Source organism: Hippopotamus amphibius, chromosome 5 (assembly GCF_030028045.1).
Source record: "Hippopotamus amphibius kiboko isolate mHipAmp2 chromosome 5, mHipAmp2.hap2, whole genome shotgun sequence".
Lineage (NCBI taxonomy): Eukaryota > Metazoa > Chordata > Mammalia > Artiodactyla > Hippopotamidae > Hippopotamus > Hippopotamus amphibius.
In genome coordinates, this window is record NC_080190.1 from 17,443,777 (window position 1) to 17,460,418 (window position 16,642).

The 16,642-nt window shown below is 48.4% G+C and overlaps 1 protein-coding gene across 6 annotated transcripts in view; it reads left to right on the top strand.

Annotated features, from left to right (window-relative positions):
- AFAP1L2 (actin filament associated protein 1 like 2) overlaps positions 1-16,642 on the top strand; it is a 117,546-nt gene that overhangs the window by 63,682 nt on the left and 37,222 nt on the right. For all 6 annotated transcript variants that reach the window (XM_057735234.1, XM_057735236.1, XM_057735238.1 and 3 more), the window contains exon 2: positions 16,342-16,470. In XM_057735234.1, coding sequence (XP_057591217.1) covers positions 16,342-16,470 — 129 coding nt within the window. The remainder of the gene's footprint in view (positions 1-16,341; positions 16,471-16,642) is intronic.

The window sequence follows — 16,642 nt, forward strand, 5'->3', positions numbered from 1 at the left end:
CATGCATGTGGGATCTAGTTCCCTGACCAAGGATCGAACCCGGGCCCCCTGCATTGGGAGTGCAGAGTCTTAACCACTGCGCCACCAGGGAAGTCCCCTGACTTTATTCTTAATAAATGCAGTTTTCCTCTTTTGGTTTATATTCTTTCTCTTTTACTGGCTTATTGTGACTAGCATTTTGTGTTATTTATTTAACTGTAATTCTATCTTCATTGTTCAAATTTCAGTTGAAAACTGTCTGTCATATAATCTCTGAGTCCTGGTGGCTGAATTTAGAGTTCATTGCATTTTTGCTTTACTTTACATCAGATTACATTCAGAACAGTGGTAAGGCAAAAGAAGGCACCTTTATTCCCAGGTTTTTAAAGTTAAGCCTTATTTCTAAGTAAGCAACTCCTGAACCAAGTTTGGAATTCAGAGCTAGGATTGTTCTGGAGATGCTAGATGGGGTCCCAGTAACCAGTTATGAATGGAAAGTACAGGGATTCTTCACCCAAGCCCAGCACCACTTTAGCCATCAAATGTGTGAACTCCTGTTCAGGGCTGTGCACCTCATCCGTGCCTACCAGGTACCTAACCAGGTATTTGTCAGGTGCAGGAGGGGATAGCAACAGAGATCTCCGATGCTTGCACTGTAGAGATCTGGTTTGAGATTTGAGACAGACACAGTTTTAGCATTCAGGGAACTTGAAAACACTTAGAACGTAACTTGTCCAAAGAAACTTGACACGGTGCAAATAGCCCCTCACTATGAGTGAATGGAAAATCGCTGTGGTTGGAAGGGGAGGAGCTGATTGAGAGATGACTGATTCTAAGATGTCCCTGGTTACAAGAAGCATCCTCAATTGAGTAGCACCATGGTTGAGGGAGAGAATAAAGGAAACACTACCACATTACATGCAAACAGAGTTGCAACATCCATTCTTGTTTTATGATTTCAAGGAATACATGCCAATTAGAAATAGAGAAATAGGGGTTTGCCCTCTTTTCTTCCCTATTGTATTGCTTAGTGTGGTCCTGGCAGAGTAGGTGCTTACTACATTGTAAAACGGACCACTGGTATACAGCTGGCACTCGGGAAATACTTGCTCAACAGTTGGCGTGGGTAGACCGGGCCAGGGTGGGGGTGAGATGGGGCAGGGAGAACTGGTGAGCTGAAATGCTGACCATGCCTTGGGGGGCTCTTAAAGCCTGGTTTGAGGGTCAAGGGTATAGTTGTCCAGAGAGTGTGGTGTGCATGGGTGTTGCATTAGAGAATTTGGCTGTGGCAGAGAAAAAGTGGCTAAAGACAGATGCAGAGTGTCCCAGGCTGGGGGCCACTGTGTTGGAGACATTGGCACAGGGAGGTAAGGAGCAGAGGGGTCCCTGTGAGATTGGCCAGGGAGGGAAACGGAGATTTGAGGAAAGAGCCAAATGCAAACTTAAAATGTTCCCCCAAACTGAAATGCTCTAGAAGAGTTAGAAATTGTACATCAGCAGTTTCTTTTGACAAATTTTGTCAAAATGAAAACAACGATCCAATTCAAAACTCTGTGATACCTTTACGCTGTTTATATAACAGGGCTTGTAAGGGTTTAATTTAGAATATTTCTGTAATGAATATCTGGTCCTCGTTCATGTAAATAAAGAACAGCCTGGACCGAGGAACCAAATCTTTTTCATCCGGGTCACAGCTGTTTTTCTGTGGAGAGAACTTCCCTCTTCTTGGCCCTCTCACTTTGGTGAATCACCACCAACACATTTAGAATCTCATCCCTCTTCTGGGGCCTTCTCTGCTGCTCCCCTGGAACTCTCATTCAGGAATGACCCTTGTGCTTTCCTTTACTCTCTAGGATACAAAACTACTCGAATTTAGGTTTAGAAAGCCTTGGGCAGATGTAGGAAATTTAGCTTTCTACAAACTAACCGTGTGACCTTGGCAAAGTCCCTTTCTCTCTCTGACCCTTGTTTTCTTTCCATCAGAGGGATAACCTTTTTCTTGCTTTTAAAATGCTCTGAGTCTATGAGAGACATTTTAGACCAGTGATGTCCAATTGAACTATAAAGCAAAACACACATGTAATTTTAAAGTATGTTTAAAATGTTTAAACTTAAAAAAAAACCATGAAATTAATTTGAATATATTTTATTTAACTCTACATCCAAAATACAACCATTTCAACATGGCATCAATAGACTGAAAAAAAAAAAAAACACTGTTGAGATAGTTTACATTCTTTTTTTGTGGGGGGAGGCACTAAGTCTTTCAAATTTCATCTTTACACTAACAGCACATCTCAGTTCAGATGAACCACATTTCACATACTCAGTAGCCACATATGGCTAGTGGCCAAAGAATTGGACAGTACCATTTTAGACTGTCCGTCACTGGGAGAACCCCACTCAGAAGCGAATTTAATTTGAGGAGGATCCTTAAAAGGCCCACCTGCCCATAGCCCTGTGACTTTCTTAGACTTTGCGGTTTTGCATTAATTCACTAAAAGTCTAGTGTGGATTTGTCACTATCCATGAGGTCTTTTTTAAAAAGTGGAAATTAAAAGTCAATTTTGAGGCAGAAGAAGAAGAAAGATCCTGAGAATCCTTAGATAGGTCCACAGTTTTATCTCTTCAATTCCCAAATCCCCAAACTTGGAAAGCCAGAAGTTTTTTTGTAAGGTCGGCACAAGTTAGTTTGGAGGCGTCTGCAGTGATGTGCGGGGATGTAGGATCTATCAAGCCCACTTAGCTTGATTGTTTGTGTATTCTGCTATAGAAATGTTAGTGAGGTTTGTTCCTGAGTGTTTCCCCAGTCCTTATGCACCCTGTTCCTTTTCTAGAATTTGAAACATGCTGACTTTCAAAACACCTCTGCCTTTGTGGGTTTCAGATAAGAGATCGTGGGCCTATAGTAGTGTTCTTTAAAACTTTTGATTGTGACCATGGTGAGAAATGTATTTTACATAGTATCCCAGGACATACATCTAAAAACAAAGGTTTTGTGGAAGATTACACTCCTTTACTAGATGCTATACATTCTGATATTTCCTACCACATTTTTTTTTTTCAAGCTGCTGATAACTCACTGAGTTGACAACATAGACCACTAAAGGGTCATGTCCAGTTTAAAAAGCGCTGCTGTGGGCCCTGTATTGGGGACCATGGAGAGCAGCACAAGGACATGGACACCAGTCAGAAAAGAGAGGAGATGGGCTCCTGGCAGGGAGGCAGACCCCCCCAACCCCGCCCATCTATCTTTAGGCCTGATGCTTCTTGTTCAAATGGACCGTCACAGCCATGCTGTCCGTGTTTGTGGGCCATCGTCAGCTATTTTTCTGGTGGTTTGGGCACCATAGTGGTCATCCAAGAAAACTACCTGGCTTTGTGCTCGGACCTTTCAAAGGGAGCAGGAAATTAAGTTTACTTATTGGGCCATTTTATGGCTTTGGGAAATTGAGGTATGCCTTGTAAAGGAGATGGTTTACATGAAGCCACCATTTGTTCAAACTTCACTTACAGATGAATAAGGACTTTTTGGTCATCGGTGACTAAAACCCAGCTTATGTGAAGAAGGTTCATGTAGTTGGCAAGTTCAAAGGTAGCTTCAGGCAAGGCTGGACCTATGGACTCTGTCAATGTGAGTACGGCTCTGTCTCTTTCTCTTGTTATCAGCTTTCCTCCCTTCTGAGCACTGGCTTCATCTTCCAACTGGAAAGAGTGGGAGCGAGGGGGTCGATTGCAACTCCAAGTATTTATCCTCGTGGTGTATAATCCGAAGACAGGAAAGACCTCTTTCTCCCAAATCCAGTAGAGCAAATCCTAGGGAAAATTCTGGCCTTCCTTGAACCCATCCCTGGGGCCTAAAGAATGGCCAGTCCTCAGCTACATCTCCACCTCCTATGGCTCATGTAGGGCCAGTGAAATCCGAACCATATGGAATAAGTCCTCCTATTGCCAAAAGAAGCGGGAAAGAATGCTAAGTCAACCAAAATAATTTCCATTCATTATTGATTCCTAACTCCTGCAAGGCTGCTGAAGGGACTGATTCCAAGTTGATGGGGTTCACATAACAGGATTATATATATATACGGCTCTCTGCCTGATTGTCAGTTTTTGTCCACTAGAGATGTCCTATCAGCAGAAGCAGGGCTGGTCTAGCTAAAGAGCCATTCAGAACTGCAAGCTTTATTAAAATTGCTCCTTTTTGTGGGGACTTTTGCTTTTCCACTCCCCCTAGTATTAAGGACCATTTTAGGCAGACCCTTTCTTGTGCTCTCCGGCAACTGAACAACCACACTCCCCCCACCCCCTTTTCTGTTGCATCCTACAGGTCTGGCCCTGGCACTGGGGAGTCAGGTTTGGAGGTTTGGGGATGGCATGCTCTCTCCCAGCTCTTTTGCTCCCTGAGCCAAGAGTTGCAGCTGCCACCATTGTTTCTCCCATCAGGCTGCCCTGGAGGGCTCGGCTGTCTTTAAATTCGTCCGCTCTGCCTGGAATAAGTGAAGGTCTTCTTTCAGGTCCTTCCGCATCCCCAGATGCCATGCCCTGCTCTGCTTCTCCCCTGTGGGCCTTTGGAATTTCCCTTGCAGTTTTCCTTCCCGTCTTATTCCTGAGACTGGCAGAAGTTTGTCTTCACTGCCCTGTCCACATGTCTCTGCCCTCACCCCAGGCCTTGGTGACATTTTATCCCAGGCTTCTCAAGGCACTTTTTTGCCTGGGTCTTTCCCCATACTTTGCTTTCAATAGAATGTTTTTGAATTTTACTCTCTGGAGTAGTAAGCAAATCTTTACCAGTGTAAAGTAGATTCAGATGAATGGAATAAACTCTAGGCATGGGGCCAGAAGTTGAGTCTGAGCTCTGGTGTTTACAGTGTGACCCTCCTTTGGCCTCAGGTTTCCCCTCTGTGCAGTGGGGATGATAATGCCTACCGCACAGGATGAACTGAAATTGTATATGCAGACTGCCTGGCCCAGATTCAAAACATGTGCTGTGGTGGTTGACTCTCCATTTGCAAGTAAAGGAGAACCCAGCTCAGTCTGGCTTAATCAAAAAATGGGACGTTCTGGCCACACGTAACTGAGTGATATAGGAGAAGGCTAGTTAGAGTCCGGGCTGAAAGGTCAGAATCTCCAGGCTGTGTTTTCCCTTTCTTGGGAGCCCGGAGCTGGCTAACGTGGCCCCGGGATGACATTCCAGCAGCTCGGAGACCAAGAGGTAGTTGCAGAAGAGTCCCAAGGCTGATGCTCATTGGTTTGGCTCTCATCACAAGGTCCCTAAGCCAATCACTGTGGCTGAGGGAATGGAGCACTCTGATTGGCTAACTCCAAGGTCATGTGGCTTCTATGGGCTTGGGGGTGGGGCTTCTTATCCACCTAAGCAGCCAATACTGTTGTGTAAAAGGGTTTCCCAAAGTGAAATTGGGTACAAGGAAGGGCAAGTGGATGCTGGGGAAGGGGGAAAAACAGCACTGCACATGCTCATGGGCTATCTCTCCTGAGGCAACGTTTTGAATGGTGGTGTGCTGTTTGCCCATAGGAACGTTGCCTGGGTTGCTGTCAAGGCAGGGAGGGAGGGTGGTGCTGCGGGGGCAGAGGTGAGATGGGCAGAGGGTGGAAAAGAAGCACACGACCTGGTAGCCGCCTCTCAGTTCACAGCCTGCCACTGACTCTGGTTCTGCACATATGTGTCTGGTATAAGTTTTAACCTGTTGGGACCTGGGCTGGGGAGCCACAGGAAGCCTGGAGAGCCTTCCCTTATTTATTTTCAGCATTATGTGTTTCTAGGAAGGTGGTTCACCAGAGGGGCTTAACCCAGATTCCACCTCAGTTACCCCTGCTGCCCATCTGCCAGGGCATAGTTTAGTAGTCCTGCAAAAACCAGACAGGAATATTTCCAATCACTTCTTTGAAACTGTTCTACTAAAATTACAGGTGTGTGTGCGTGTGCATGCATGTGCGTGTGTGTTTATGGAGGGTCTTTCATATCCTTTTATAGGAGGGATTTAGGTTTCATTTAGCAGCTAACATTTACCTTAGTTTGTGTACTTTATGGGATTATTTTGTGATCTTTACACCAAGCCTATGAAGTAGGTACTGTTATTAGCCTGGTTTTACAAATGAGAAAACTGAAGCACAGAGAAGTTAATCAAGCTCTCCAAGGCCACACAGCCTGTGTGTGGTGAAGCCAAGGGTGAGCCATGATTTGGAACTAAGATTTAAGCAGTGTGTATTTGGAACCTGGTACGGGTGGGAAGGGCACTGAGGACACTGCTTTCTCTGGACCAGGAACCCAGGGCAGAAGGTACATGACCACACCCCTGCTCCCAACCTGCCCAGAACATTCCAGCAGTTCAGAGGGAGCATGAGGGCAGGGACGAGAAATTCCAGGTTCCAGCAGCCACCGGGGTCCAGGCTAAGAAGCCTTTGTCCTCTAGCCCAGCTTCCTTGGAGGAAGGAAGGGCTCTTGCCTGTGTGGGCCAGGGGGCACTGAATCAGGCTGGGGGCAGTCTCCTGCAGGCTGACTCCAAGGTCAAGGTGGGGGTGATTTTGGATTGCTGGGGCTGATTTTGACCTCCTTGGGTGACGGAGGCCTGAACAGGATAAAGAGGCCCCGCTACCACATCAGCCCAATGGAGTGTCATTACTTTGGCAAAGGCTGGAAAGAAACAGGAAATTTGAACACTACGGCGATTATTTTTTCTCTCTGTACATTTTTAGTCTGTCCTTTTTGTCTAATGCAAATAGCAAGTGAATAAGGACAAACCTAAATTTGCAGCCAAAACTGAAAGCAAAGCAGCCCCTCAGCAGTGTTTTCTCTTCGTGTAATAACTCATTGCTCTTTTGTTTTGAGGAACAGGGGAGGGTCTAAATAAGGAATGAGAAGTTTCCCAGAACCCCTCCACCGAGAGATAACCACTGTTCTTTTCCAGCCTTCTTCTTTTTTTTTTTTTTCCTTTCTATTAGACACAGTGTTTCCCAAACTTCCAAAGTGAACTTGAGTGACCCCTGACAGCCTCTTGTTCAGAGACTGAAGTGGTTTGTGCCAGTTGTTGTGGGACTTGCCACGCAGGGAGCCACCCAGCTGAACCTCTGCGCCTCCCACCCGCATAACTGAGTCTGAATGAAGCCACTCTTCTGGCAGATTGCATTTAAGGAATGTCCTGAGCCTGGGAACAAAGGCCCCCTGGGCCCCAAAGCCTCTTTGTCTGCCTGGACTTTGGTCGCTGCTAGAACCTGGGGTGCCTCGCCCCTGCCCTCCTGTGCCCCCTGAACTGCTGGAGTGGCCTGGGGGTCGAGCTCCTTTGGCCCTGGGTTCCTGGTCTCCAGGGGAACAGCCACCTCCATGCCCCTCCCACCTGCACCCTTGAGAAAGTTCTCCCACCAGAGTGCTGTCCAGGTGTGAGATACGTCAGCTGCTAGGGGCTGCCTCTGGGTAGTCATTCCAGAGCTCTTAACTGTGGGGACCTGAACTGTGGTTTGTAATTGGTGAGCCCTCCCCAGCCTACTAGACAGACCAGCCCAGACCCTTTTAGTACAAGACAATTCAGGAGGAGCTTTTATTAGGCTGTGTGTGTGTGTGTGTGTGTGTAAGCCTGTGCTCAGCAGATGTTTTACAAGCACTGACTTTTGAGCAAAGCACCGTTTAAGCACAGCGAGGGAAACCTAACCGGAAGATGTGGTCCTTACCTACACAGAGCTTTCAACTTCACTGGGGACCAAGGACTCGCATTCATGGGACAAATAGAAAATAAAGATGGGAGAATCACCAAGGAATAGCCCCTGCGCTGTTGGACTGGATGGACAGGTGGTGCTTCTGGGCAGGTTGAGGCAGAGGGGAAGTGGCCCTTGGCCAGCCTCCGTCCTCTCTGCCCCGCTGTGCTTGGTTTGATGTCTTCGGCGGTTACTGTGTGAATTTCCAAGGGGCCCTATCTGAGTGGCTCTGGTTCCAGCTGGCTCCGTAGCTGGGGTTGGAATCCTGCTCTTGGGGAGGTTTGTTCCATCTGAGAGGTCACCAGTGAGCAAGTCGAGTTGTTTTTCCAGTAGTGCAAGCTGCAGCAAAGCATCTGTCCCATCTCTTGAAGCCTGCACAGCTAATCTGGGAATGCAGAGGGCAGCCTCTTATTGCGGAAAGTGTTTTAAGTGATGAGACTCCAAGATAGGTGAGAAAAAGCAGATCTTGCAAAAATGATGACAAACTGACCTTGAAGGTCAGACTCCGCAGGGAGCAGTGCAGTCGCAGCGCTGGAAGTGGAGCACAGCTCTCTCCCCCTCGCCATTTCTTGGAGATAAAAACTCCTGGAGTATTTATCCTGGAGAAAGTTATTTATGTTTCTGGCTTGGTCTCCTGAGGTCCAAGCAGGTGGGATCACTGACAGCCCACCAGAGGAGTAGCCTGCAAACCTTTTGGGTGCTGACTACCAGTGATAAGAGCTCCGGCTTGTTTAAGCAGGACAAAGAGCTGAGTTCATTGATGTGTAAACACAGAGACATCTTGGTTCTTGCCTTCCACACCCTCTCTGTCCAGAAGGGAGAAGATGTTAGGAGGGGAAGAAAAGATATTTTCAGATGTATCTGACTTTATATAACAAGCATGAACCTAGAAAGTTCTCCATGTGAAATCAGCATTGAGTTATATAGCAGCTCTATGGAAGTTTGTAAGGACTCATAAATAATTGTATAAAGTAAAAAGACTTCTCATGGAGCAGTCATCACACCTTTATCTCTGTGATTCATCATGTTGGCTGCATAGCAGAATCATCGGGAAGCTTTGAAAACTCCTGAGGACCAGACCACACCCAGAGCAATTACAGCAAGAGCTCTGGGGGTGGACCCATGCATCAGGAATGTTTTTTTTTTTTAACTCCCCAGGTGATTCCAATGTGCAGCCTGTGCTGAGAATCACTGCGTTATCTTTTGTATGCATGGCCCTGAGTGGTCATCCGTTCAGTCATCCTGAAAATAGGCATGCCCTTGAAAGTCAGCAGGAGGGTGCCTTCAAGGGGGTGAGAAACTGGTGTGAGGACACAGGAACCTACTGTGTCTGTGCAAAAGCACCCAGCAGAGAAGAGATCTCTGAATATACGAAGACATATGGGCTTCTTCTGGCCATACGATGGAGTACTACACAGCAATCAAAAGGAACAAACTTCTCATACATGTAACAACAGTGGATGAATCTCAAATGCCGTATGTTCACTAAAATGAGCCAGACTCCAAAGGCTCTACAGGTTGCCACGGCCTGGGAGTGGGGAAGGAGTCAGCTGCAGAAGGCTACAAAGGAACTTTAGGGGTGATGGAAGTGTTCTGTATCTTGATTGTAGTGATAGTTGCCACAACTGAGTGTGTTTGTCAGAACACCAGATTTTTATACAGCAAAAACAGAGGATGTTACTGTATGTAAGTTATAGCCCAATTAAAAAAAATTTTTTTTTGGTCTAAAAAACCCCCCACTTTCTCATCAGTGCTGAATCAGGGATAAACAGAATGTGGTATATCCATACAAGGAAACAGGACTCAGCCATGAGAAGGAAGGAAATACTGTACATGCCACAGCATGGATGAACCTGGAAATCATGATGCATCGGGAAAGAAGCCAGACTCAGGCCGCATGTTGTGTGATGCCATTTACATGAAATACCCAGAATCGGCAGATCCATAGAGACAGCAAGCAAATTTGTGGTTGCCCGATGAGTTTGTGATTCAAGTGATGAGAAAGTTCTGGAACTAGGTAGTGGTGGTGATGGTTGCATGGCATTGTAACCCTGAATTGTAAGCTTTAAAGTGGCTGAAGTGGTAAATTAACATGAAGTCGTGTGTGTATCACCACCATAAAAAAAAGAAAGAAACCCACTTCCTATCCACACGCCTGGCACATACCCACCAGTACAGTGGGTACTTGATAAAGGCTGACTTGGCATTTGGCACTTAAAGAAGGGGGATTGGGCCTCCTAAAAGTGGGAGGAGGTCTCCTTTTAGGTGGAATAAAGAGACATGTCTTCCAAAAGCTCATTCTTGAGAGCCTGAGGGTTCTCTGTGATCAGGAGGAATTTGCTGGCATTTTCTGCTCTCCAGCACAGCCCTGCTGAGGCTGTTGGTTGTCACAGAAACCTTCCCCAGCTTCATAACTTTAGTTGGTCCCCAGCAGTCGGGTTCATGCAGATAATATGCCCAGTGGCTCAATGTTCGGAACCCCATTGGGGCGGGGAGGAGGATGCATGTCTCTATACTTAAAGAACAGGTCTGCTTCGTTTCATGTTTGGAAGGAAAATCACCCTCAATCACGGATCTTCAGCAAACGCAGCTGAGTAAATAAAAATATGCACATAAAACAGCAGGGGAACCCCGAGGAACATTTTTCGGCATGCTGGGGAGACATTTATGGTTGGGAACCCAGCGACTGAAAAGCAGGGCTGCCTCAAGATGAGCAGGACCGGGGGAGGAGGTCATCTGGAGGCAGAGCTTTGCCGGGGCCGAGGGCAATGAATTGCGCCGTTGACCCGTCCAGCTCTGCGTGGGCCTTGCAAGTTCTGAACAAGAATCTTATTGATGATTTGTCAGACCGTGAGCAGACAACTCTGAACTTTAACAGAGCCAGGATGGAAAGCCTGCACAAGGACCTACAGTTTCCACAATGAACAACACGCTTATTTTTCACTCCCAGCACTGGAGGACAAGGAAGAGACCAAAACAAGAGATGTGGAGGGTGATGGGGGAAGGGAACCGGGATGAGTGCCTTCCAGAGCCTCAGTGAAATGGCCGCTTTCCTCCTAGAGATGGCCTGGCCCTCCGAGCTCCGAGGGCTGAAAAATGTCCCCGGGGTTGGTGCAAATTGGGGCCTTGCTTTTACTGATTGTTATTTCCAAGAGCCTGAGCTCTTGGTTTCCCCTGCTTCTCCAAAGCTTGCTTCACGCCACTTGGCTTTGACGAAAGGCCTACATGAATACCTGCTTTCATTAACTGAAATCCACCCAAAGAGGATTTTTGTTTTTCCAGCAAGAAACAATCGCTGCTTCACTTTATGCCGTTTTGGCTTACAAAAATTTTCACAGGAACGCTCTGCTTTGGGATAGCGGGACACCCAGTAGCCGGACCCCAGAGGGTTTGATGGCAAGAGCATCACTGCCGTCCGCTGTGCTTAGCACCTTGTCAGAGGCCCAAACCTACAAAGGCTGACCCTTGACCAGGACAGGCTCAGGTCTAGCCTGGAATATAGACCTGGCACAAACTGAGATGACCGTGAATAACTGACTTTGACAGTAGGAGTCTAGGGAGGCAGAGCTGGCCAGAGAGCTGAGTGCCCTTGGTCATGGGCAGCTTTGTGCAGAAGGGACCTGGACGGACCTTGAAGGCGATACGGACCCAGAGAGGAAGGGGAATGACCTCTGGGCTTCGTGACTCCCTCTGGTTCAGGTTCTGCCTTTCCTCAGCTCTGGTGCTTACCCTTCACCTAGCTCAGCTGTTTTAGAGGAAAAGGAGGGTATCTGCTTTCTCAGCTCTTCCCATGTTTCCCGTAGGCCCGGCCCATCAGTTCCCCCAGCAGCAGGGACCACAGCTGCTCGGTTGACTGCAGTGTCCTCAGGCCTGTGTGTCTGATGGCATTCCACATCTCTCAGCCACCCACGGGCATCTTCTTTTACAGTCTCTGTGTCTCATGGAAGTATCACCCTGCCCCATGGCCGCTACCTGTCACGTGTCTCAAGCCCAACCCCTCCATCCCGTCCCCCACTCCTTGTGAAATATGGTGGAACAGGAAGCAGAGGCCAAGATCCAGGTCAGCCTCTCTGACTTCCCCGGGATGGTTGACAGACGGCAAGTATAATACTTGGACGTGTTCACACTTGGACTGGAACCCCAGTGCCCCTGTTAACTGTAGACCTGACCGAGTTAGGTTGTAAGCCAGCCTCAGGAGCCCATTCCCCTGCTGTGCACTTGCAGGGTGCTGGGGAGAATTGGAGGTGGTGGGGGTGCAGCGCCCTGCAAGGTCCCAGCTGCTGTGATTAGGTCACACCCTCACCGTTCTGATCTGAGCTACCGCAGTCATCTAACGGGCCTCCCTGCCTCCCCTCCCTGCCTCCTGCTCCCCTTCCATCGTCCTCCCCACAGTTGGCAGAGATACTCTGTCTCTAGCCCAGCAGTCCCCAACCTTTCTGGCACTAGGGACCGGTTTCATGGAAGACAGTTTTTCCACAGAGGTCAGGCGGTAATGTGAGCGTGGGGAGAGGCCGATGAAGCTTCGCTGGCTTGCCCACCGCTCACCCCCTGCTGTGCGGTCCATTTCCTGGACAGGTCACGGACGGGTACGGATTCACAGACCAGGGTTTGGGGACCCCTGCTGTAACCTGTTTGAAGAGCACATTACATGGCCTCCTCCACTGCACTGCCCAGAGGCCCTGCAGGATAAGGCCCTAACTCCCTAGCAAAGCAAAGCCCTTATGATCTGCCCAGCTGATCTAATTGTCCAATTCTGGCCACAGAGCCTACCTTCTCCCCTTCAAGGCCACCCACCCTGCCCCCACGCTCTGGGTGCCCTGATACACAGAGCTACTCATGGTTTCTCAGATGCCCTGTGGGCTTTCAGCAACTGAGTTTTCTGAGCGTCTCATTCCCTTTTCCTGAAATGCCTCTGCCTCTTCTAGGTGAGCTCCTATTCATCCTCAATGGCCAGCTTATAAATTCCTCTCCTTGATAACCCCACAGTTTGTCTCTTTCCTTGGTGCATTCCTGATCCTTGGAGATGTCTCTGAATCACTTCTGTTCTACCCTGTGTATTCACTGGTGCCCCTATTTCCAGGCCTGGGGCTCCTGGAAATGCAAGGGACCCCATCTGGGTCACCTTTGTCTCCCCAGAGCCAGGCATGATGCTTTTCATCCTTTGGCTTGGTATGTATTTTGCTCACATAAAAAATAAACAAAGGCTGTTTTCCAGGAATCAGGAAGCTTTTGGGAATAGCTGAGGATGTGGAAGCCAGAGTCACTTTCAGTTCTCTTGCTTTTTTCTTTTTTTTGTTGTTAACAGGAGTAGCCCAGTGGAGTTCAGAAGATCAGGAAAAATGCAGCTTGAGATCCTAATTGTTTTGCAAGGCCCTTTCTCTTTTCCTTATCCACTGTAGCGGAGTTCAAGGCTCAGTGTCATTTATCCTTTGTTTTCCCCCAGTCTGACATCTTTAAGCTCACTGCTTTTTAGCCTGTTGAGTTTCTGCAGCCAACAGGAAACTCATGAATAGCTGTTCACAATCAAACAAAACCAAACAAAAAACAACCTCAGGCCTTACTCTACTGCAGCCTCTTCTCAGAAACCATCTAGCGTTAAGCCTCTTGTCTGATCGCCCTTCACACGTGAAGTGATATCACCTGCTTGATTCTTGAATTTTTGGTGGTGTGCCTTGACCTGTTAATCACTTCACCTGTGCTGGCCTTGTCCTGCCAGCAAGCTTGCAAAAGGCAGGAACCACAGGGTCCTGATCTCCTTTTCGGTTTCCCAGTAAGTTGGGCTGAGGGCCCAGTTGAGTGCTGGGCACACTGTGAAGTCTCACCTGATACTGATTCAGTGGGCTCTGGGAGCTTTTGCTGATGCTCTTTCAAAATTCACTCCGTTAAGAGTTTAATCTATTTTAAGTAAACTGGGCAGAAGCCATTGGCCTCTTGGAGACTCCCTGGGGTATTCTTCCCAATACCCAAGGATGGGGCAGGAGACAATGCTCTTGGTCCATGGCTCTTTCCCAAGCAGAACTACCTAATGCGGCTTCTTTCTTGCCTTGGCCACCACTTACCATCTACTCATCTCTTCTCCAGCAGAGACGAGGGCATCTTCCATGCAACCACGGGCCAGTGCGGATCACATGCAGCATTTGGGCCGCTGGCTATGGGAAGGTGTGTTTTACCTCCACTTGGCTTTTGACGAGGTGGAGGGGAGTGACACATAGACTTCTGTGGGACACTGAAGAGGGAGAGAGGAGGTTTCTCTGCTGTTCCTGTCCACAGCACTCTCAAACTTTCTCCCTGCAGGGAGAGAGTGCTCTGATCTACAGCAGGCAGTGCCCACCCATCTCAGCGAGCTGGCTATTTGATCTGACAGTCACATGTGCTCGTATTTGTTATCACCGCTTTCTTCTGAAATAAACATCCTCGGTCCTCTTTCTCTTCCTTCAGCTTTCTCCCAGTCAGTGGCAATATTCATTCCAGGGAGTCTGGTTTTTCAGGAATGGAGTCAGAAGCTATTACCCTACTAAGAGCCAAGGGGGTGTTTGAACAGAAATAGGACCGTGGCCTGTCCCTTAGAACCAGGGGAACGTGGGGGCTTCTTTAATGAGGGGGGTGAGGGGACAGTCTGGGGCTCTGGTTCAGTTGTGGGGAGCCAGGCCTTTTGGGGATGATGGAAAAAGGCCCTCCGTGGAGGCATCAGGTGGGGTGTTGCCAAGAGCTCAGCCTTGGAGTCGGACAGCAAAGCCAGCTCTCTGTCACGGCCACGTGGGAGGTTATGGGCCTTCACCGGGCCACCAGGTCCACATCTGCAAAATGGGCGTAATGCCGCTTACCTCCTAGAGTTGTTGTGAGCTAGTAGGTGCCTAATAACTTTCCTCATTCATTTGTTCCTTATTTCCATAAACATTCATTCAACACGTACAACAAACAGTGTGAGATGCCAAAGATGCAAGACAGATGTGGTTCTGACTCTCACTGAGCTAACAGACTAGACCAGGGTGAGAAAGACAAAACTACAAGTTACAAATGAGCCAATAAATAAAACTGTTGTTTCATTCATTGTGGATATTGCTCATTTTAAAATCTTATTTTCAAAATATTGCATATTCATATTGCTGATAAATTGTGATGAGGGCTATGAAAGCAGGAGTTAGATGGTGAGTTAGAAAATGGTAAGAAATACCTAGTTTGGAGAAAGTGGTCAGGGAGGGCTGCTCTGAGGAGGTGACTTTCCCTTCCTTCCTCTCCCTTATGTGGTAGGGTAGGGAATGCTGTACTGCCAGGTTTTGTTTTTTCTCTAAAGGGGAGCTCAGAGACGAATGCTACTGGTGGAGAATGAGAAATAACTAATGATGTCACAGGATGGGGGGATACAGTCATAAGAAAGCTCTTTGTGTGGTTAGTGTAGCATTTCACACGTGCAGTTGTGAAGAGCTTCACAGACTTTGTCTTTTACACCAACCTTGTGAGATGGGCAGGGCCCACATGCTCTTCTCCACTTTACAGAGGAGGGAGCAAGCTCAGAGAGATTGTGTGACTGCTCACAGTTCTCGCAGCAGGTGGTAGGGGTCAGGTCTGGGCGTCTTGGCTGCTGTCTTGGGAGCAGGGCCCTTAGGTGTGGCCCCTGGCTTTACATTTGGACCCATGGTTCTCAGCGTTGGCTGCATATTGAGGAGGTTTAGGACCTACTGACTCCTGGGTGGAACTCCCAGAGATTCTGATATCATCCATCTGGATGCGACTTGGACATCAGGAGTTTTAGAATCTCTCCAGGTGATTCCAGCACAGCCAGGGATGGAAAGCACTGTTTAGACCCTCAAGGAGCCCGCCGGGAAGGGAGCACCACGGTGAGGACCTCACCCGCGAATGCCGCATCCTGTTCTGGAGATTTAGGTCATTAACAATAATACCACCACCGCTAATGGTGAATGCCCTGCACCTAGACTGTTGCCCTCTGCACTGGTACTTCCAGCTGGAAATTGGCAAGTGCTTCTATAACGGGGGCCCTTGAGAGAGGCATCTTTGACAGCTGGACCCCAGGCACCACAGCCTTTAACCAGCTTGGGAGTGATGCTGGCCTCGTGGCCACTGAGGTGGCTCAGTCACTGAAGAATCCCAGGGGAAGGGTTTGTTTGTCCAAGTGTGGCTTTTGGTGGGTTGTCCATGTTTCTGCAGGGATAGAAGCATCACTGTTTCATCTCCCGGAGTGACTCTGTGCTTCCCCATCCTTGGGGAAAGGATTAACAGCTGGGTCAACCACAGCCTTTCTTTTTGATGGTTGTGGGTTTGATCTGTGTTCAAGTTCCCCAGAGACTGGGCTGTTTGGATTGACCTTTACTGAGGAAGAAAATCCTGTTTCCAGACTCTGATGGGCCCCGTTGGACCACCTTGACCACTGTCACTCCAGCAAACGGTAGCCCTGCAGCGTCGGCCGAGGTTGTCCATCCCGAAGCCAAGGGCCTGTTTGCCTCTTCCTGAGACCCTGGCACTGGGAATCGCACCTATTGGCTGGGCCTCCTGTGTGCTGCCTGGCCTCACCCTAGTCTTCTCCCCTCGAGATCAAAGGGTCCATTGTGGGATGCTGTGGGATCAGAGGTGTATCTGCACTGGGCCTCTGGAGAGAAGGCAGCTGTTGTAAGCGATTCTTCTGTTTTCTGTCTCTAGCCCTGGAGCAGCTGCTGACAGAGCTGGACGACTTCCTCAGGATCCTTGACCAGGAGAGCCTGAGCAGCACAGCCGTGGTGAAGAAGAGTGGCCTGGCCGAGCTCCTCCGCCTTTACACCAAAAGCAGCAGTGAGTGTGGCCAGGGCCTTAGTAACGTGGTCCCCGTGGAAGCAGAAGGAGGTTATACATGTGTTACAGCTGCCATAATAATGCCCCACAGGCTGGACTGAACAACAGAAACTCATTTTGTCACAGTTCTGGAGGCGAAAAACCTGAGATCAAGGTTTCTCAGTGTTGGTTC